Source organism: Ischnura elegans, chromosome 2 (assembly GCF_921293095.1).
Source record: "Ischnura elegans chromosome 2, ioIscEleg1.1, whole genome shotgun sequence".
NCBI classification, from domain to species: domain Eukaryota; kingdom Metazoa; phylum Arthropoda; class Insecta; order Odonata; family Coenagrionidae; genus Ischnura; species Ischnura elegans.
The window spans coordinates 147,834,269-147,858,264 of record NC_060247.1 but is presented as its reverse complement, the minus strand read 5'-3'; the positions used below and the strand labels follow the sequence as shown (position 1 = coordinate 147,858,264).

The 23,996-nt window shown below is 40.1% G+C and overlaps 1 protein-coding gene across 1 annotated transcript in view; it reads right to left on the bottom strand.

Annotated features, from left to right (window-relative positions):
- The window catches only part of LOC124153312 (protein trachealess-like), a 216,883-nt gene that overhangs the window by 86,808 nt on the left and 106,079 nt on the right, over positions 1–23,996 (bottom strand). The window contains exon 5 of the mRNA XM_046526408.1: positions 6,040–6,119. Coding sequence (XP_046382364.1) covers positions 6,040–6,119 — 80 coding nt within the window. The remainder of the gene's footprint in view (positions 1–6,039; positions 6,120–23,996) is intronic.

The window sequence follows — 23,996 nt, the reverse complement described above, 5'->3', positions numbered from 1 at the left end:
TCGAGGGTCTCAGGCGATGTAGCCGCACCTCCAGATGCCGTCTCCGGAGACCGCATTTGCATTCAGCCCGGCGGCGGACTGGCCCACCTCCCCGAGGAAGGAGGAGGACCGTGCCGGGAAGTGTCAAAACACTATCGTAAACCTTAGAAAAAATGTACGATGACAGGTAGTGCTACTGGTCTTCTACGAGGAGTTAGCACACGGGTCCCCGTAGGATCACCGGAGCCATACATCTCTCAAATGATACGCGTCGAAAAATATCCGAGGTTCGCGTTGAATAGCAATTTATAACTCTTTTTCGTCACATTTATCATGCGCAGAGGAGTGCACCCTCCGTGGACGTGAATGGGAAAGATCAACTCAAGGAGGAAATAGAGGTTTCCAAAAAAAGGGTAGGTTCAAGGAGAAAGAGCGATTCACAACGTTATACAGCTTACGATGGTTGAAGGTCCGAAAAGCCAGGTACTTTATTCAGAAGGAAGTAGTGTCTTCGCTCGACATTTGGACATACAAACAGCAAAAAAATTGTCACAGAGGCTGAAGGATTACTCCGTTTTCCAGACTATCTTTACTGAAGCGTAAGAAAAAAAATTATTATGATTTTTTCCACGATTATCATTCCATTGAGTTTAATGTTTGGCACAAGGTAAGCAATAGCATGATTGATATCATAATGAAACTCATTCAGAAAACTCTTACTATAATAACTTTACCCCAGGTGTATAAGTTTGAGAAAATAACACCATTCATGATGAAAATATACATCGAGTTTCCTTGTTAAGGTTTGGCCGTGAGAAAGATTAATGTTAAGTAACTCACTCTCCATATTCCCCCAGCTAGATAGCATGTTAATCACATTTTTATAAGAAACTGGATGCCACCCAGTAAAAATTCAAGTGAATGAGGTAGGAATCTAATTGATCATGCAAAAAAATCTATCACGCAATTTCTTTCACCAGGTAAAAATCGTTTTCACCAAGGAAAAAAATTTATCAGATGAGGCGAGATTAATATCTCTAAACCAGCCTCGAACCGGCTTGCGTCAAAACCCTACAACCGGAGTCCCACTTAATTCAGCTACATTAATCAGCAATTATCGCTAAAATTGCGTTGAGTAATTTGGAGAAATTTTTTTGTAATTTGAAGACTAGTGCAAAGCAAAGATAAAAATTACTTTTCCTAATTCCACTCAATTTGTTAAAAACCAATCCACATTTCGGCAGCTACAATTTTCCTTCGTTTTTCAGGTGTAATATTTAAGTATTAATCGAAACAGTTATACCCTGTCAGAGTCCTACATCAGCAATTCATTTCAAGAGTAATATATCATCATTGTAAGTTTGCTATAGATGAAAGGCCCCCTCCTGCCGCACGTGGCTGAAGTACCTAGAAAGGTAATGTGTGGCCCAGGGCGAAGAGTTAGCATGCTGCTTTTGAGGTTGCTCATACGAGTCCTACGTCATCAATTAAAGTTGACCGTAGTGACACAATAGTGGTAGCGTATAATTTTTAATGAGTTCCTCAAATCCCACTGATGGAGGTAGACTGAAAGAAAATGAATTGACATAAATATAAGGTTCGTAGTTAACATCGTTCAATTTGAACAAACCATTGAATTCTTCTTAAAATGTTCTCGGGATCGCCACCGGGTCAGGAACTGCATAACTGCCAACGTTCCAATGTCAGGGTTGAACACGATAGCCGAGTCGAGTTCCTGACCTGGTGGCGGAACATTTTACGAAGTCTATTCGCCAGGTAAGCACTAAACCTTTCTTCATTGACTACTTGTGTCTCATACCATCAGTAAAATTGCACTGTCGTAGCGTAGTCTTTCACCATAGTGGTAACGTAGGCTTTTTAGTGAGTATTCACTCCTCGCATACGAATGGAGAAGGTAGTTTTGAGGATAATTCATAGAACTAAAAGCAGGGCTCGTACGTACTAGGTTGAACTAGTTATCGCCTACTTGAGTCTCGCATCATCAATGAATTTTACGACCCCCCTCCCCAAAAATATCCTCCAAATCCAACCCCTATCTCCTCTGCATCTCCCCACCCCTCTCCCTGTCCAGGCGATTTGTGAGGTCGGGACCCCCAAACACTCCTCACACGTGCACCCTCTCACACTCACCGTGAATAACACACCCTTTCCAATGGGAACGCCCGAAAACCCAAAGCCACGCACTCCTACCCCGCAGTAAGTCCATCCTCCTTCCGCGTAAGCTTCCGGTCTCTCTCTCTCTCTCTCTCTCCCTTTCCATACCGCCCCCGCGCCGCCATTTTGCCCACTTTATTATTCCGTGGCGATAGCGGGAGACTCCATCATCGCCTTTCCTCCCCCCCCGCCCTCATAAGCCCCACCCCCTGCTCACCTGCTCGTCTCCTTATATTTTCCCATCTCCCACTACCCAAACCACCTATCTTCCTCCTTCCCTCTCCCGTGCCAGAAGCGGCGGTGATATCGTGGACGCCATTGTGGCTGGCGGAGGCGTGGAGAAGGTAAAAACTTAAAGAAAAGAGTAAATACGAGCAAATAGGATGGTTCGGAGGGCTTATTTTCTTTAAGTTTCTCGAGATTCTTGATTTTAACCTATTAAAATGTGCCATGGGGTGTAGAGTCGGTATTCTAAAATAGTCATGCCGATTTTTTAATTTTTAGATGTTGCTAGAGAGGATTAAATACAATTATAATTATTACTAAATCATTCAACCGATTAAGGAGAATTTCATGGAGTACTTAAGGAGTATTCTAGTAGCCTCCCTCAGTACTCGCTCCATCCATACAGTCTAAAAGGACGAAGGATTTTAAGTATTAATTGAGCAAGTTATACCCTACCAGATTCCTACATCAACAATGAATTTGAATACGATAATATATCATCATTTTCTCTCTCTCACACTCCCCAGACCACCTCCTTCTATCCCTTTCCCTCCCTCTTAGAACCGAGCCAAAAGCGGTGATGATATCGTGTGGACGCCATAATGGCTGACGTAGGCTCGTCGAAGGTAAAAACTGAAAAAAGGATATTCCGAGGGGTGTGCCTAATTTTTAAACATTTTCGGTATTCTTGCTTTAAACCTTTAAAATTTCCATGGGTAATAGAGTTGGTACACTAAAAAAATTATGCCGATTGTTTAAAATTAAGATATCACTCCAGAGTACTAAATACAGCTAAGTATTATTATTTTTACAGCATTTTTTCTGGTTTTAGGCGAGATACGGTTCACACAATTAAAGCTCAAAATTATTTAATTTTGACTGTGAAATTATATGGGAATATGATATACCTACTAATTTCTTTTTATTCTACTTCAACAATTATCCTGCTTCCTAACATGCGACGAAAAATGAATCTGGTGATAATAAATTTCAGATAAAATTTATTATCACCAGATAGAAAAAACCGATAGTAAATTTTAAAATTTTCCATGTAAAATTTACTATCGGTTTCGATAGACTTCGTACCAGCGTTTGAAGGCATAAACCAATACGATATTATCTCGTATCGTAACTGGTATTATTTAAAACCTTTTGCGTAAATTTAATAGTCTCTTAAGGTAGACATCCTCCGAATTACGCATGTGAATACATTTTATGTTGGTCTGTGGATACTGATTAGCTGATTACTACGATAATGTTTGTTCTCATGTTGCCCATTTCGATCGGAGATTTTTGTTAAGAAAAAATTAACTATCACAAGGACGGATCATCAAGAAATTGATTAAATCGGTCATTTTGTATGTAATTTTCTGACCTTTCTCATAAGCAGAGCCTATTTTTGAACTAAAGTGAATCCTTCAGCCCTATGACTGCCAACCGATTTTCTAGGCACTATGCTAAAAGTGCCGAGGCATTTTTGCTGATTTTGCAGTAGGTTAGGAAAAAATATTAGGTACCAAAAACAACTACTTAAACGTTTATATTAAAAAACTTTAGGAAATATTTATTATATATGGTTTCACCTTTTTGTACTATACATATGACGAATTTTTATAATATGAGTTCATCACATCATCATCATCACTGGTCAACAATCCTAGGATTGGTTTGACGCAGCTCTCCACTCAGTTCTCCTATCAGCTAATCTTTTCACTCCTACGTATTTCTTCTCTTTCACATCTCTCTTTACTTGTTCCATATATTTTGTTCGAGGTCTTCCTTTTCCATTCTTGCCTTCCACCTGTCCTTCGACGATTGTCTTCATCAGGCCATCATGTCTCAAAATGTGGCCTATAAGGTTGTTCCGTCTTCTTATTAAGGTTTTCATGAGGCTTCTCTTCTCTCCTACCCTTCTTAGGACTTCCTCGTTACTAACTCGGTCGATCCATTTGATTTTCATCATTCTTCTGTAGCACCACATTTCAAAGGCCTCTATCCTTGCTTTCTCCGCTGCGGTCATTGTCCATGCCTCACTTCCGTATAGGAGCATGTTATATGAGTTGATTTTTATAATTTAAATAAAATAGTTAATGTTAAAATAAAATGAATATTGACTATTGAATGATTAGTGAACTATCAGCATCTAAGAGAAACATTGCCCGGTCACTCTAAGAGTTAAATGGCATATATAACACCCTATGAATAGGAGAATTAAAATGGCTCATAATTTTCCTCCAGGCCTCATTACTGGCTTCATGAAGGTATCCATGTTTGGCATCTTCCGATTAAGCTATAAGTAAGAATACGTAATATTTTTATTATTAATCACCATGCTTTAACCTTTTCACTGAACTATTCCACTAATTCAGGATCAAATGTTAATCTACCGTATTTCTTCTTCTCGAATTTTGATATGATTGTGCCGTAGAAGTATTCTTTAATAATGGAAAAATGGAGAATTTTTGAGATTTTTTCAGTTTGCCACTCAAAATAGCTTGGATGTTCAGTTCGTTGTCTTCGTCTAGATTACCAACTGTTCAATTCTCATTTTAAGCTCTTTTAATGCTACGCGCCATTATGTACTCCAAAGTAGCATATGAATGACCAGACCAAAACCGCCGTACAGTTTGAATCAATCAGAATCAATATGCTATCTACAGCCCTGCGATTCATACTCCTACTGGTTTCGATAAGACTCATAAGGTGACCGTACTCCGGTTTTGCTCAAAGGGTGATCCAAATTAGAATGAAAGATAGTTATAGAATATAAAGGATATAGTTATAGAATAGAAAAGGGCGATAATTCACGAGTTGTCTCTGTCACCATAATCAAACAAGCTTTCACTTATGACGTTAATGGTTATGACCATGGTGCACTGACGTCTTACCTTCTTACGTCCAATCAAATTTAAATTGAGACACCGATATACATACCAATAAGCTCTTATAAAAAAATTTTTTTTTTAAACCAGCCTTTATATTTAGATTACAGGGGATGAGCAACGTTTATATATGACACAAAGCAAAAAAAACTCAGTGACCCCGAAAAACCAAAAGTGACGTATTAAAAAAGTCACTATATTTATTAAATTAAATTAAATTTTCATAAATAAACTTTTACTGTGGTCGCAAAACACGAAAATCGACCATTTGGAACTTCTTAGATCAAAAACATGTTTTGGGGGGCTATAGGTTGACTGGGGGGTGGTTAAAGGGGGGTTGGAGAGAAAAAGTTATATTTTCATGTATTATCATCGGAAATGAAGAAGTGTGCAAAATTTCAGCGTTTTTGCTTCACAGGAAGTGAGTAAAATTTGAGTTACAAGATTTGTACCAGACAAACAGACAGGTGGGTGAGTTGATATAAAGGCTGGAAAAAAAGCGGGGAATGTGGCTAGAGTTTCTTAATAGAAATGCTATTACGATTCTTGTTGCATAGTTCATAAAATGTAGAGTGAATAAAGTTATGCGTGCTCTTTCGCAGTAATTATCGTTAAGCAAAAATCACACTGGACTTCGAGAACTCACCCATACCAAGGTTGTACAAAAAACTTTGATGGGAAGCATAGACATGAAAGTGCCATCCAATACTTTGCATTATCTTCAAATACAAGGACTATAACGGGAATAAATATAAAAAAATTGAAATTTATAATCTACCTGCAGGATATGCGTTCCTTGGTGCTGTTCGAATATCTCCATTGCGATGCCAGCGATGGTACGTGAACGAAGCTGGCCTCCTGAAAGATGAAAAAAAGATTTATCATTACGTGATTATTATGGAAAATAATATTCATTAACATTATAAATACACTACAGGAATATGGACGAATCTAGTATAATGAATGATGAGTAGTTTTATTTATTATTTTCGCCAACGAACAGGCCCTGCAAGTGTAACAGTTTTCTTTCAAAGCAATCGTGAATTCACAACGGCAATTAATTCTCCCAGGTTTCCTAAAATGTTACCCGTTATTACTACCGAGGAAACTGGACTAGGAAAATTAACAATTGATCCACTGTCCACATGTTCGGCATCACAAAAGGTCGACTTCTGTCGAACATTTATATAATATGGGGGCAACTACTCTGGGTAACAGGTAACTGTAACAAGTAACCGTCTTTATTTTTCACAAATATCCCATGCATTTTTGAGATAAGATCAGAATGTAAGAAAAAAGTTATGTTCCTTTTTCAACGATATCGAATTCATCGACAAACATCTCGGCAAGATGAGGACAATGTTTACGGTATAATCGACAAAACGCCAGTCCCTAGGGTCATTGAGGTGCTGAAGGGGTCCATATCCTTTCCGGAGATGTAGCTCGGGGAGAGAATTGGGTGAGGTGAAGGAGGAGAGAACGACCCCAAGCACCCTTTCTACTCCTTACGTTCCATCCCGACAGGCAATCTCCATTCGAAATGAAGGAACACCCACCCTGCCCCTCACTTCCTCTTCCGCCCCACTCATTGTATGATTAACCCTTTTCTTCGGAGCGATGGGGCGATTCGAGCAGTTATTCCTATCGGAAGGACGGAGACGTAATAAAAGAACTCGGACAGAGAGGGAATCAACCCTTATTCCTCCAGCTTCGATATCCCCTCCTGCTTGGGCGCGCGAATGTCGTCAGCGTCTCCGAGGAAAGGGATAAGGAGACGCAGGCGTTTGCCAACGCGTCCGGAGATCATCTTACCCTCAATAATATATTGCCTTCCACGCCCTTCCTCCGCGGCTGTGAATACACCTCCCTCTCTCGAGCAATATTGCTCTTCGTTGTTGCGGGGTAGGGATCATTGGGGCTTGATAACAAGCACTTCGTCAAACATAGATGGCCTTTCCATTCATTTCCATCAGTAAATATTTGAGATATCAATGTAAATCAATCGCGGATATCGCTCAATGCAGCAGGTTCCCGAAAAAATATTCATTACTCTCTATTTTATTCATCGTTAGAGGAGGCATCGAGTCTTCTCATCTTTCCTTACAGTTGTAAACTGTAGAGGCAGGGAATATTCACCTCACATGTGAGAAATTTGGGAAACGAGTTTTTGAGAAATCATGACAAGCACTTTCATCAAAACCGATAGCGTTCCTTTTTCGCCTAAGTTGCCGAACATTGACATTTAGAAGAGTTTGTTACATTAAATTTCAGTCAAAATATTACTTTATGTAAATCAATGGACGATTAACTGTTTGTGAAAAGATAAGGAACGATTTAAAACAGAAAACAAAAATCTTACTTAGCAATAATAAGTAGTACCTACTGTTCCCTGAACATATAAAAGTATCTAAACCGTAACTAATACCGAAAAAATTTCCGCTCACTCAAGAATGCTATCGTGAAGTTACAATATTTAATAAAGCAGGGAGTGAATAATTTATGCTTTGAATTACGTACATCAGAATTTACTTCATTTTCATTCAGGAACAGGACGCAACTATCAAAAATCAATCTGAATAAAGAAAAAAAGGCGTCTTAAACAAATGAAGCTCCCCAAAAAAACGAGGCGATGAACAGAACCAACACCATGTCAGCAACCAGACACATTCTTAAAAATAATACGAGGGAAATATGAGCGACCCTTAAGGGATGAAGAGAAGGGGAACGAACGTGTTGCATTCTCGGAAGTATTCCATAAAATAGTTTCCTATCCCTCGAGGACTCGCGCGAGAACGGCGGAAGAAGTGCCAGCTGAAGATCGCCTTGAGCGCCGTGTGAAGGCTTATCAACACTCTCCCGCGTTAAAACAAATTAAGTATCTCCGAAGAAACACTCATTCCCTTTCCTCGGTTATTAAAGCGAGATGGAGGAGACGAGGAGGAGGGGGGATAGGCCTGAAGGGGAGGGGGAGACAATTGCAGGAGGGGTGTGAGGGGAGGTGAGAGGTAAGGAGGTGGGGGCTTTGGTGTTCTCCATTCCGAGCACGCCTGTGGCTATGATTCCGAGAAAGATCTCCAGGAGGGATATGATTCTGTAAGGACGGGGAGTAGACTTGGGGAGAGGGAAGGAGAGGAGTAACTAACTCATAGTGTACCAACGGAAAGGGGTCTTAGGCGTTTCGTACGACCGAGTACATCACAGACAGGATCGATCGATTGCCGCCATCAATTTCAGAAAAATCATTGGCCAAAGTTTATATATGGATTTATGAAGGTATATTAAGCACAGATAACTCCTAAAAATTTACTTCTTGGCCACGAATGCTTTCGTGAAATATCGCAACGAAATATTTGTTAAAGCAGCGCGTGAATGATTTATGCTGTTCATTGCGTTAATCAGATTTTACTCCATTTTCAAAATGGTTTCAAATATGGTTATGAAAATATTTATTAAAGCAGGGCGTGAATAATTTATGAAGTAGATTGCGTGAAACAGAATTTACTCCATTTTCATACAGTAACAGGATAGCGTAAACCACTTGTAGTGATCCGGAAATGGAAGATTTCCATTTCCAAAATATGCATAAATATGTTGTTGTGTGACGTCTCAGAATAGCCAGCTGTGACAAACTATGCCTTGGGATTTGCACCTTTTCACTTTCAAGAACGCCTAACCTTCCTCTTCCCCTTCCTTTCCCCTTCCTCTTGGACGAAAACATCCTGGTTCCTCTTACCTATATAATGGCACGGTGTATATGCAATTGGCACTCACGGACGCACTCAGGAACTCACTCAGTAACTCACAGTTTGATTCGAAGCACGGGCCGTATGGCCCGTGCGACCTAAGCGCCTCGCCATCCACCCGTGCCATCACCAGCAGCTCTTCTCCTTCCCGAGACTTTTGGTAATGTTCTAAATTTTGGCTATTCTAGACGCACAAATTCATTATTACTTTATGTATATTCATTGAATTGATTTGGAAACTGGGATTTCAAAGGGAAATAAACTTTGGGTTAAAACTTCAAATACTTGTGTGTGATTATTCGCTTCCCGACACCAAGGGCAAGAACCCCCGCACCCTTACACACTCTAAATAAAGAAAGAAAAGCGTCTTCAATAAATGATGTTCCAATATAAGACGAGACGATGAACAGAACCAATACCATGCCAACAATCAACATTATTAAAAATAATACGAGAGAAATCTGTGCGACCTTGGGTGTTGCTAAATATGATGGTAAGGATAAAATGAATTGGTCTCAGCTCTCGCTTGCTTGAAGATCACTCAATCATTACTTCGATTCGTGGGCTGGTGAGAAGAAGTGAGGTAGAACTCACCAAAAACTAAGCCTCAGGTGTGTGGATTTCCAAAATTCAGGGAGCAGATTAAGTTCCCTGGCCCCCGCGAACTTTGATGACATTTTATTCGCATTTCCCAAAGGCTTCACCAGGGATTCGAAACTAGGACCCTACAAACAGAAAGTAAACGCTCTACCCAATAGAATACCACACTTTCCGTCACAATGAAAGCATGCCTCGGCTAATGCAGTGGGTTTTTCCCTCACCTACGAATGCAAAATCTTCTGGTTGAAGTACTGAGTGAGCGATGCGGAAGATAGGCATCGTAAAATCGAATTATGATCGGTAAACTAGCTTTCATTTTCCACAATTTTTAAAAAGGCATAACTAATTTCACCACAATTTAGTGTGGTCATAACTGTTTTTATGCTAAGTTGGGTCGTTAAGCTTCACTGTAATGAGGCTCGGTGATATTAGTTGAAGTTTACGAGAGAAAAAAATCAGATCTCAAAGCGAATACTAACTTGAAAATATTATTTTCCTCATCATGAGAATGATAGACTGTGGATAAATGTGTGAAATTTAAACATTGAAATTGGAGTAACATGATCAAAGAATTTCAATTAAATTTTGTGGCGCGGATAACGAATTCATTGTTACTGGTTTATACATTTGGCTACTTTAAATGTTTAATCATGCTGTTACATAGTGATGAATTATATTTTGCTACACCAGCTTTCCAATAGTGTGCAACCTTCATGTCCTCGAGTATGCAGCAAAAGAACCACTCCTCTCAGAAAACCTATAACTTATGTCGTGATTCTTATCGATATTCGCAGCAAAAAGTGTTTTGGATAAGGCCTCGACGATAAGAACGTCCTGGGTACGGACTTAAGGGTTTAAGGCAAAGGAATGAGAGTGGGATGAGACGCTTGCCTTCGAAATGGAAAAGTAAGGTTCGGAATTATAGCCCTCCCATTCCCCATATCCTATCGAGAACAGGAAATGAGGAGAAAGGGGAACCACGGGGGTTGACTCCGGATCATTGCGTGTCTTCGCGAGGAGCTAACGGGTTAAGGCGGTCGGACTGGGAGGCGGAAGAGATAACGAGGGGACGCTGTCACCATGGCGACATTCGCCCGACGCCACCGTGCTCCCACGCAAACTTGGAGCATAGGCCACGTGGCCACTCAACTCGCTTCCGCAATCGAGCATTATGAGCTCGAGATACGAGTACTTTGATGTCACCAACACAGATACTGCACACCAGGGTGGGTCGAAAAAAAATATTTGCCCTAATAATAATTTAATTAATTTGAAATAAAAATTTGCCCTATGCGATAAAATTTGTGTACTCACGTCCAAAAATTTTCCAAAATACGATAATAATAACCACTGGCCGGATAAAATTAGACCTGCCCAGTGCCCATATAAAATTACCTCTGAGCCGTTAAGTTTAAACTTGGCGACAATTAAGGTGAAATTTGGAGAAAAACTCCTATGAAGAGGAAATCACTGTATCTAAGCCCGCTTTGGTAATAATCATTGATGATAAGAACTTAAATAATTATGTTTACAAACCATAAGCCTGGGCGAAGAAAATTTTTCCTGCTTTGTCTCAATGCCCAATGATGGTGGAATTTAGATCTCAAAAGTTTCCGTTGCCCTCAAAATAATATTGATCGAAAACAAAAGAGTAGTTGTTTTAAGGAGATGCCATGCACTAGATGGAGACACATGTAATTTTATGGAGTCGCAATTAATGCATAAGGTGCTTCATTCCATAAAAAAATCATTTGGCCGCAATCTTCATTATTCTCAAAAAGTACTGAAATAAAAACCCAGTGACTTGCACTCGTCAGTCGGGAGAACCAATCCCGTTGCTCACGTTTGAGAGGATACTCAAATGGCCGTATTTTTTTTTAATAGTCTATTAGGCAGTAGAGGATAATAACGAAATGTTCTAACGAAATTCCGCCCAGCATTTACTGCTTTGGGGAAAAAGGGAATTCCCATACATTTCCGTTCAATAACAATTAAATCTATTAAATGTTAAAGTATCTCTGTTAATGTATCATTGCTGTCGGACCCGGAACGGGATATGCACTGTCATTTGAAAATTTTCAGGTAGCACACATTTGACCCTTATCATTACACCCTACTATAGACCCTTGTACAGTGTATGGTGCGGAAAGTATACTCTCATCATTATACCTTTATATAGACCAATGTAAATTTGCTTGTATCTAAAAAATGAATACCTTGACGATGAACATATTGAGTTGAAATTATCAAATTTGACGTCACGAAAAATCTGAGCGGGAGTGATACGACATCTTAATTACAGGCGTCTCAAAATAACGATACGCAAGGAAGAGCGATTCTTCTTATGAAATTTCGATACGCTCACGTGGTCTATACCGGGATACTACCTTTGCGGCGTAAAACTTAACGTCACTCGGCAACGGGAGATTGCGGAAACGATCGTGACTCATGAACCAAATGAAGAAGTGGGGACGTGGTGCATTAGATGGATGGCCCTGATCCGGGATCGGGCAAATAAGAGCGAGGAGAAGGGGTCTATGGGGTGGAAGGAAGAGAATGGGAAGGGGCAATGTGTCCAGACGGAACTCCTCAAGCTATTGACCCCGCAGGCCAATATCCCACCCGCCAACAAACCCGGCGACCGCCCGCGCAAACACAAGAACTGGCCGGACACAAACACGGGGGTCGACCTCTTCCGAATTCACGCCAATATATTTCCTGAGCCGCCCATTCTGTTACCTTTCCCTCTTCCTATCCGTGGTGGCTCCAGGAGTGTATTTATTTTACTCTTCCGCGCGACTGATGTGCCCTTTACGCCTTTTACTTCATTTTCTTTCCCTGCGTGGATTCGGCCGAACTTCAATCTTACAATCCATCCCTAAACCATAAAACCTTTTCAGACTGTATCTGAGACGAATATTTTCCCTATTATTGGGGGAAAAAAATTACTACGGGAAAACAAGTTATTAATATTAACGTATTTTTTCAGGTTTATTGACTTTACAAGCACAACATTACACTATTGTTATTAAAATATTCTACCGATTAAGGTAGATTTCCATGGAATACTCGAGAGGAATTCTTGGATCCTCCCTCCCCATCAACCACTTCCCTCCTCATTTCACAATAAGACCTACTCCCTTTCATTCTATCTAAAAATCCTATTCTTTTCCTTCCTCTCCCTCGTTCCCCTAGTATTCTACCCTCTAACACTGTTTTCAACATCCCCTCCCCGCTAAGTACTCACTACATACATATCTTCTGTATCCACCGTATCTCATCTAAAAGCTGCCTCTCCTCACCCATCATGTCCAGCACTTTATCATTCCTCCTCCTCTCTGTCCACTTCACCTTCTCCATTCTTCGCCACACCCACATCTCGAATGCCTCCAGTCTTTTCTCGTCCTCCTTCCTTAGTGTCCACGTTTCTAAACCGTAGAGAGCTACACTCCAGATCAGACTCTTCACTAACCTTTCTTCAAAGTCTTACATAGCGAACCTCTCAGAAGCTCCTTCCTGTTCATGAAATCCTCCTTTGCTAATGCAATTCTCTTCCTGATGTCCTTACTACTGTATCCGTTTTCCTCTAACGTACTGCCTACATAGTTGAACTGCTCAACCTGCTCAAGCTTTTCACCACCAACCTTCACCTTAAGTTTCACATTCCTCGCTCGTGATGCTTTACAAAACCGCATAACCTTGGTCTTCTTGTGATTAATCCTCATCCCATTCTCCTCGCAACACTCGTATAACGCATTCACTAGAGCCTGAAGCCCCTTCGCTGACTAGCTAATCAACGCCTTATCATCCGAACATTGCACTAGCAACGCATAATTATGCATTAAAAAATCAATTTGAACTGTAAACTGGCTGGTTAAAAATAATCAAAAGATTCACCAGGAAAACGTCCACTGCGTCTTTGGAATAATCATATCAATGAATTAGATTGAAAATTTCAGACAAAAACAAGTTAAATAATAACATCTAGGTTGAGTTAATGCGATGTCGCGGGCGTGACCTGATGGAATCGACTTAACATAATGAAAAGTAAACAATTTTGTAATTCCACATGAAATCATGAAATTACAAAGTTTTTCACTTTTAGTTGGAGTTGAACGAATGAAAAAACTGCAACTTTTACACGGTTATTTATTATTATGCTTAATTATAAATAGTATTATAAAATATTATACGCCATGTGGAAAAATCAAAGTTACCATTCCTTTAAGTCCTACGATAAAGGATCTCCACCCAGTCTTTAATTACTCTTTACTTTTATTTTTACTTATCAATATATCTAGGTTGAGATTCAGAGAGCCTCAAGAAACTTCGTCAGCTGATGTTATGACGCGACGGCATGCACTGGCGGATAATCCACAATTGTATGGCTGAATAAAACAAGAAGAATATTCTTCCATTTTAATCACTCTGATTTTAAAAGTGTTTAGAAACATCTCATTAGTAGTGACGTGAAGTGTAGGAGGAGCTGAGAAACTTTTCTTGACCCGTCGGCGAGTCGATCGATTGATTTTGGCCAGCAAAATTCGATGGCAAAGAGCGCCTATTGAACAAACCGACCACCCTCCCTCCTCCGGATGACCCCTTGAAGGTATTTATTTTGCCCTTCTGCGCCGGTGATGGACCCTTTTACGCTTCTTACTCCCACTCTTTCCCCGGCCGATCCGAGTGTGTACTTAGTGTGCGCCCTCCAGCTCGTCCCTCACCATAGCCCATTCGGAAGAGTCCAAAGGCCACAATGATCACTTCCCCATCCCGGCACTCTTGTTTAGTGTCACATCTAGGAAAGAAGGGCTATAGCAGCACAGAATGAGGACGGACGGATATAACACATTACAACAAAACTTTCAAAAAGGTCTGATGAAGTCTTCTCGGGAAATCAGCCGGGTCAGAATGGACATTGCTGCCAACGTTTCGACGGCCCTCTCTGCCATCGTCATAAAGGCGAATGATGGACCTGGTTAGTGCTGGGCTTATATGCACAGTCAAGTCTTCTCTGATTGGTCCGATTTTGGTGTCCTCCTTTCTTTTAGCTTACTCATTCGTTTGATGATGGGATTCCATGGTTTTCTCAGGTTGAAACCCGCCTCTCTATTCATTTTATTCTTCGCGAGTTTTATTTCAATCGCTTCTTTGGTAAGTCGATCCCAATATCCATTTTCCTTGCAGAGGATTTTGGTTTCATTAAACTGAATGGCATTATCATGTTTAATTCAGTGGTCACTACGGCTAAATTAAAATTCAATTATGTTGAATATAGTGGCTGCACTTTCGTGGTGTCTATGCAGGTGCCGACATCAAGATTTGTAAGTATCCTTTAATGAACTATTGCATGTTTTAACTGGCTATGGAAGCAATTTTTTTTCGCAAATGCCACATTTGCATACCTACTCTTATGATAGAGTCAATTGCAAAATCATACTGGCAACCCAGAAAAACCCGTACTGTTTGTTGTTTTCGAGGAAATACGATGAGGAGAGTGATTAGTGTGTTGGATTCTTGTCCTGTGGGCCCGAGTTTAAATTCCGGAAATTTTTTAAAGTTACCCGGACCCTTACTTGGATCCCATGTTGAGGGCATCTCATGTTCAGCACTTCATTCGTTGACTGGAATATGGATCTTGAGTCCCCTGTGTGTTTAACTAACGAATTTGTAAAATTTGGAGCAACTTAGAGGTAAATAATGTCATATCCAAAGTTTAAAACAGAAGGATTTTCACAGTTGGGTATGCATTGCATAAGGTGCGGAGGGATATTTTCGTAAAAACATGGAACTTAAGCAGAATAAGGAGAGAATAAGCGCTCAGATGAGTTCACTGTCCAGGCAATCAAAATCCTCTTCAGGTTTTAGGCTACATATCCATGGCAATAAAAATTAATTTATCGGATCATTGACAAAAAATAAACAATATATTTGCTAAAAATAATTCTCATAACTAATACATTATGGCTTCAATGAATATACTTTATGCATACAAGCCTAACTGTTACATTCCCTACGTGTGCGGAAACCGCCAAATAAGAGAAGACAGATTCAAGGAAGTCCAAGACTCCAATAATCAGGAGGATATCAGCCCTAAGACAATTAAATATAAACAAAAGTGCTCACAGTGGCTGCACAGTAACCGAAAGCTGAGGCCACTTTGACTTAATTTTATTGAGAGAAATTAAAAAGTTTGCAAATGAAATACTTATAGGCAGATTGAACTATTAACTGGATACTTTTTCTTTCTGAGGATGGAATTTATTGGTATTTATTTTCCAATCAAAATAAATAGCAACATGAAAACAAGCATCACGTGACCTCGTATTTTGCTTTTTCAACCTTGATCGCCAGCCCAGAAGCCGATATTGCTCCTCCAGCGATGTTCTTTTGGATAACTCTGTGTCGAAGTTTAAAAATGAGAGCATCTACACTTTCACTTCCTCTGCTGAAGAGTACCACAGGGTGACCTGGAGACCTCCTCAGATGGGAGGTCAGGGATTAACCGGAGAGAGAGAGAGCAGCGGATACGAAACTATTTTTCATATATTTTTAAATTATGACGCGGTTTTACCAAAAAAAAACATCACTGTCATCATGAACAGAGAAATTTTGCTGCCAATTGTCCAAATCGCTTTTTTTTTCATTTGGCTCTATGCATTACCCATCGAGCTAAGTAACCATTCATTGCGCGTAGCAGTAGTAGGAAAAAAAAAACAGCGAAGAAGGGTAGTAAGGGGACGTAAGTCGCTCACTATAAGAAAGAGAGAGAGAGGGGGGAAAGGCTTCTTACAGGACAATAAATCATAAGTGAGGGGGTTTGGTGGGGGGAAGGGAATATTCGTAAAACCATGGGAAGAGAAGCGCCTAGCTTATGGCAAGGGAAAACGAAAGGAGAGGAGGGGCACGAGAGAAGACGGAAGACAAATGCGAATCTGGAGATAAGTGAACGGAATGGACCCCGTGTCCAGATGCGGGAGGGGAGGGAGGAGGCAAGGATATTGGCCGGCTTGGCCTTGGGGGATGCTTGCAAGGGCTCCGCGAGAGTCACCCTTCCAGGGTCGCAGGGGGGTTATGGAAGGACAAGGATATAGGGGAGGGATGGTAAAGGTCTATTGGAGTTTGACGAATTGTGAGCAAGGATAGCATAGGGAGGGGATAGGATCATGGGAGGTAAGAATGAGACGGAAATATGACATATATCCCCTTTCCCTCTCTCGGCGCGCACGAAAAAAAAATGTGAACGGACCATAATTCACTGCCCTCCATCCCCCTTCGATAGGCCACCGAAGACTAAGGGCTTATGTTCTTGCGTGAAGAGGACGAGGCGGCGGAATTGGTACATTTTTCAAAAAAATTTCTCGAGACTTTGAAATGATTCCCTTCTCGGTCGGGAAGACCACAAATATCCCCAGGGGGAGACTTTAGCGGAGCCCCAAAGCGAGGATGGAAGATGCAGATGCGATCGCTAGGAAGGGCGGTTCGTATAGTTTGTGTATCGGGATGATAGTGAGTAGAAGGGGAGACGAGCAAAAATCCGGACCAGCCCATTCTTGGACGATGTGGGCATGTTCTTAAAGAATCTTGTACGAGAAATGACGTGGATGTCATTTTCGTGAAATTTTAAAAATATAACCTTCTACTTATACTTTATAGACTGACTGCCGCAATAAAATAGTCTTTCCGTCCGATATATTCTGGAAAAAGCAATCGAAAAACAAAGGCTCTCATGGCATATTCTGTCTAAAGAAAATCCTGGCCCAGTGCTGACCAACTAAAATGTTGATTACTTCTAGTATATGTAAGCACAATTTTTCCTAAAAATGATGTGGTGTTAATTGAACCATAATAATATAAATTCACATCATATTATTATACCATAAGCATTATATAAAAAAACGGGCTGATCATTATAGCCCTAATTACTACCTAATTGTGTTCCATCAAGTGGTTCCATCTAAAGTTAAGAAAAAATAGATTTTCCTTCCTATATTTTCTGGAAAATGCACATGAATTTCTAAATTATTGCATAGACTATAAAAGAAGTAGCTGCCAAATAAAGGGAAAATTTTTCATTAATACTATTTAGCAAATGAATTTCGACAAAAATTGATGAATGAATTAAAGTACCAAAATAATCATCATAAAAATAAAATACAGGCACTTCACTCAACTTTTTTTCAGTTAATAGCAAATGAATGATGAATTTGACATCAAATTACTCTAATTACATGATAATACCGGCTACGGCGCAGTGGCGGCGGGGTAAAGTCCTCCCTTGCCAAACCAAAGGTCGCGGGTTCGAGTCCCGCACGGGTGATTTTACCCTCATCCAGGGTATGGATGTTTGCACACATTTGATTGTTAAATGTTATCAGGGATGTGAAGGACGAATAGAGCTGTTTTCAGAGACGTGGAAATAAATAAAAAAATTACGCAATACGGTTGGTTGAAATAGCTGAGAAATCTGTTTACTTATAAATATAATGATTTAATTATCCACGTTCCGCGAACCTATATTCTATATTTTTCCCCATGGAAGTGCCATTGATGGCAAAAGCTATTGCTCAAATATCAATAGTGAAAAGTATTTGTTCCGAGTCGAAACTACTCCTTTAAATAGGTAAGAGGAAGAATCTACATTTGAATGAAAATGCGCATGTCCTCATCGTAAACACAATGATGAGGAGAGCCCATCCTTCGCGGGGAAAGAATTCCCCGAGGCCAATTCTGCATCCCATCAAAAACTTGGCAGGTGCTTCCGAGGGTGTGAGATTACCGCGGAAAAATATGCGAATCTCTCCGCTGAGCAACTGGATTTAAGGAATACAATAAAAAGCGCATCTTCACTGTTTTCATTCGAGATGAAATCTTCTGAATACAAATTCATGGCCGTTACCTTCACCTCCCCGCTTGTCTGTATCATAAAAACATTATCCTTCCCATTGCGAACGACGCGGAGATGCATAATGGACTGATTCAAGTCCAATATAGAAGGCTTTGCCAACAAATAGTACCAATAATTCAACTTCTCCAAGTAATTTAAAAGACAGTCTATTTCAGAACCGAGCCTTGCAACATATGGCATTCCAAAGCCGACAGCAATTGCATAATTAACTCTCCAAGTAGTTTTAGGTTACTTCAACGGTGAATGAATAAGGTTTTCGTTTATTATTTGTAGGTTGTGGCCCAAAGGAGATATTTTATTTGAAAAAATAGGCACATTATTAAGTTCACCAATAATTCATTGAAACCAGCACAATAGCAAACCATCAAGGGAAAAATCTAAGAACAGCAAAGGCCCTGATAATTGCAATCAAATAAGTAATGAAAATTCTCAGGTTATAAAGAGATATTATACAGGGTTTTGATAAAAAAATAATGGAGCTGTTAAAATTATTCGTAGGATGATAGTACGGATAGGGTGGCAGAGATTTTTCAGAGGCTGCCCGATCTCTGCTTGAATGCCTTCACGAGGGCCCTTTAAGTAGAGCACTTCGTCCTTCAGATAGGACGTTAAGGCGTGGTCGACTCTCTCCACCTAAACCATACTCTGATAAAGGAGGAGTATCATGAAATATTTGGTGCTTTCCCGGCGAATCTTGCTGATGAAGTCTTCTCAGGAAATCGGCCGGGTCAGGAAGGACATTGCTGTCAACGTTTCGACGGCCTTCTCTGCCATCGTCATCAGGGCGATTCTCAGAGAAGGCCGTCGAAACGTTGGCAGTCATGTTCTTCTGACCCGGCTGATTTCCCGAGACGACTTTATCAGAGAAGTATCCTACTGGAATTTTTGAAAAGATTCAAATCATTCGCTGTAACCTTTTGTGGGATAAAATGTCTAAACAAAATCATAGTCACATCCTGTCCTACTAAAATGTTGATTACTGCTAGTACACATAAACGTATTTTTGCCCTAATAAAAAATACGTGATTAAAGCAAGGCATACACCCGTATGTCTCGCTTTAATCACCATGAGCCGCGAAATTTTTATCAAGAAAACATTAGGTGTCCATTACACCATAAGAATATCACCATATCTGCTCGTAGATATGACGGTTACTGTATTGTATGGTGATAGGTAAATGAGGGAGGGGGTCCAACAGCGGGTAGACTTGAAGAGCAGGCTGTCTCCCGCCCTCCGTCCACTTGGAGATTCCCGGGCACGTCCCGCGGGGGCATCCCAGAGATGAAGAGGTCTCGGGCATTTATCAGGGGAACAACAAAAAAGAGACGGCTTTACGTCTTGCGATCCCGACTCACGTCAACGTCTGACCCCTTCGCGCCAGACAAACCGCAACTTGCTTCACGCTAGAACGCGCAACAGGGCTCTTCTTATTCTATAAAATATTTGGAATTTTCCCGGATAATAAAAAAAGTAAAGAAGTTTCACGGGCTTCCCAACGGGTGATATTCATTATTTCTGAATCGATGCTTCGATTTTTTTTTATATTTTAGGCGTGTTATCTTTGCATTGTCAGACAACTCAAATCCTGAGAAACTAGGATAATATAAGCTAAAACTGCGAGACTCAAACGGATCGTTTCATTACCAGCACTGCAACAAAATAGGTTGACTTTCACGCTGCTGCTGAATTATTTTTCGGCCATGTCCAACAATGCAGGCATTAAACACATCTTTCGAAACGTCTAATTAAATAGAAAACATCACCCGTTTTGAATCCCGAGAAATAAAATTACAAAACTGCTTCTTTTGAAAAACAAATTTAGAGAGTTTTAGGAGATAGTGTAGTCTAATATACTCACTTACTAGTTGGCATTCTAGCTAAAACAGCCCATTTATCCATCAAAACCTCCTGTTCCTCAATTCTCTCGCTTATACCTTTAACGAGGAGGAGATCTTTGGAAATGTTGAAATTGAAAAACTTTGAAATGTTCCGATGAAATTGAAAGCACTACCCACTGTGATTCCCGAGAAGCTATATAACAAGACTTATATTTTGGGGAAGAAGAAATGTTTTTTGTAGAGTACTGTGGACGGAGCACAAGCAAGTCCCCTTGACTAGGTGAGTTTCAAAGCATATTCTGACATACCTTCCTCAACGTGAATTTATTAGATTAAATTTTACCTTAAAATAAGCTCGGATGTACAATTTAAAAGATCAGTCAATAAGCAGCCTACCACTCTCATGGAAACGAGAAGGGTAGGTGGGGAGACATGAGATTTTCATATTTACCACATGCGTAGAAGAAATTAAGCGTTCTTTCTTCCCCATACTCTGATATGACCCGAGAGGCTCGAATATTCCCTGACATGAATGAGATATTTTTAAAAAATGAAATTTTTCTGAAGTGACTCACTCATATACCCGTTTTTTCATGCAATCTTTGATTCAAATTATCCTAATGCCCTCCACCTACATAATTTCTGGCAACTTAGTAATTTAAAATGTTTAAAAGCTGCTGAAAATTGAGAAAAATGTTTGAAAAACCAATTCTGGGCTAATTTGAGATATCGAAAAATTAAGAATGCCCACTTTAATATTCGCTAAAACATGAAAAATTGGTTTCATTGCAAAATGGCAGATGACACTGTTGGGTGACAATGCCTCAATGGAATAAAATTGTTTCATTCATGTTTTATATTTTAGTGAACCTTACCTATGTATCTATTTCGTTTAATTATATATGACTACATTTGAAAAAAAATAATTTTTCGGAATCAATGCCGAAATTGTGATTTTTGTGACGGCCAGTCTAAATTGAAAGATCAAATTATGATTTTTTTTCACGAGAATGAAAATCATGTATGTCGTTACTGAAACCAACATCCTTAAAGCAGAGGTGGGCAGGAAGACAAGGGGGATGGGAAGGAAGGAGAGGGGAGAGAGGTAGAAGGGCTAGGGCAATAAAAGGACGTGATGAGAAGCCGAGGGAAGACCCCGAAACAAATGAAACGTGATAAGAAAGCGGAGTGACCTGAGATATAAAGGGGGTGGGGGATTAGTGTAGTGTGGGCGGGGCGAAGGGAGGGAGTGAGGGGTGGGGGGCGCACCTGGGGGAGTGGCGAGTTGGGAGGGGGCGTGGTGGTGGCGTGGCGAGGTGTGGCGGGAGTTAAACTGGGGAGAGAGAGAGAGGGGAGATAGCAACATTCTTCGTGGGTCGGGTCGACGCGAATCGTAGCAATGGTAATCTTCGAGACGACGCCGAAAGGTGTATCGTGATAAAAGCGTCTCCTTAAATATCAAGCTATAGCATGCTTGTTTTCTTCTGCAGCTCATCCAAAGCGGACGCGTTACCTAAGAAAACGCGATATTCTCACTCACGTCAGCGGTGGAAACAGAAAAAAATCATGGGAGGCCGCAAAAGATATCTTGGGCTACCAATACTTTTGTCGTAATAAATTTATTATAATAAAATTTAATTATTAACAATGAACCTAGTCACATGCAAAGTTTAAGAAATTTTTACTTGAACTGATTATACACATACCTGTACAAGATAATGCCATCTTACGAAATTAAAAAGTTACAATTGCGGTTCTGCATTGTTCGGCAATGGAGACAGCCCCGCAAGGGGACGTGCCCCCATGTGTATCCACCATCGTTCTCACCCAGCCAATCATTATTCATTTAAACTTTATTTCAACATCTTTAAAGATTTCAGGGTTCATTGAATACAGTCTAATCAACATTTGCCTAAGCCTCAATTTTGCAAATTTTGACATGGTATTTTCCCGAGTGAAAATTACTACATTTGAGAAACAGGCCATTGCTGACAAGGCTCTTCTCTACATACTATGAATATCTCAAGGTAATAACGCATTTTTTAAACTAGTAAGAGCTGATCATATAAAAAGGGAAGAAAATGAACGTGCTATTGCGATATAAATATCTTTATATGAGAGTATTTACTCCACGATTTCGAAATGATGAAATACATATGAAATGAATAGATGATTATTGTACTTATTCATGATCATTTCAATTTCAACCATCACTGTGAAGCGAATGTGTATAGCAATGACTGGATAGGAACATCGGCTCAGTTGACTTCGTATCGCCCGAATAATGAATTTGATATTGGCTCACAAGCAAAAAACCTCAAATTCACTTTCTGAATTGGAAGAAAAATCGCAAATCATAACATGTAAGATAGAGTCAAGAGTTGCATTAATAGGAATATTTGCTAAATCCACTCCATACTACTCTAATCCATAACAAAGGAGCTGGCACGGAAATTTGGTAAAGATAAGTTAAGGTTAGGAGAAGTGAAACATAACGACGATTTGGGATGACAGCAACGGAAGAAAAGGAACTCACCACTACGATGAAAATAATGCTATGCAACATTAATAATTATCAGTTTCAAAACGATGTAATATAAGGCGATAAATGGATAGATTTATAAATTATTCATGAAAAATTCTATTGCATATATTCTTCTTCGACGCCTCATAAATACATACCTAATTCTTTGACGCCTCACGCGTTCCTAGCGAATAAGATAGTGTCTAGGATGGGTTGAATACAAATATTACTTTATATGGGTATACACCGCTCGAATCAATAGGGTTAAAAGTGGTTCCTGAATTTAAGGAAAATCCGTAGATCATGATCAAACTGGGACGAGCATTATATTCAGTGAGGACTCCGTTCATCTTTACGAGCATTTTGTTTCCCATGGAGACGTAGTGTGGGCGCTGGGTCCGAACTGGAAGGCGGTGCGATTCAAGGAGAGTATTGAGCACAAGGCTCCAGCGAGACTGGCGTAGATTAGAATCACGAGTGTGGGTGCTCTTTAACTGCCTCCGAAAAGAGAGCGGCAAAGACACCGGCGCCAAGTCGTTAATTCACCAGCAACACCACGCGAATGTCAATGTTCGGAGGATACCGCTTCACCGACTCAGCGTCTCCATTGATTATGATTTACGGTTTTTCCTCACATTCAGGAATCAGCTACAACCCTATTGATTCGAGCGGTGTATACCCATATAAGCTAATATTTGTATTCAACCCATCCTAGACACTATTTTCTATGCTACGAACGCGTGAGGGGTCAAATCTGTTTCCCATGTTTTCGTTTTGCAATAGAATTTTTCACGAATAATATATAAATTTATCCATTTATCGCCTTATATTACATCGTTTTGAAACTGATAATTATTAATGTTGCATAACGTTATTTTCACCGTCGTAGTGGGTTCATTTTTTTCCTTTGCTATCTTCCCAAGTGATTGGTATACTTTTCATAAGCATCTCAGGTTATGTGTTTTGAGATAATCGAGGTAAAAATGTCAATAATTGACCGATAAGTAGATAGATTAGCACCTCATTCAGGAGATAGGAAATGTATGAGCTTTAGACTGAAGTAAAGTGTGCTATTTTATCCTGATTAGAACAGCAGCAATAGCAATTAGTATACTCTATAT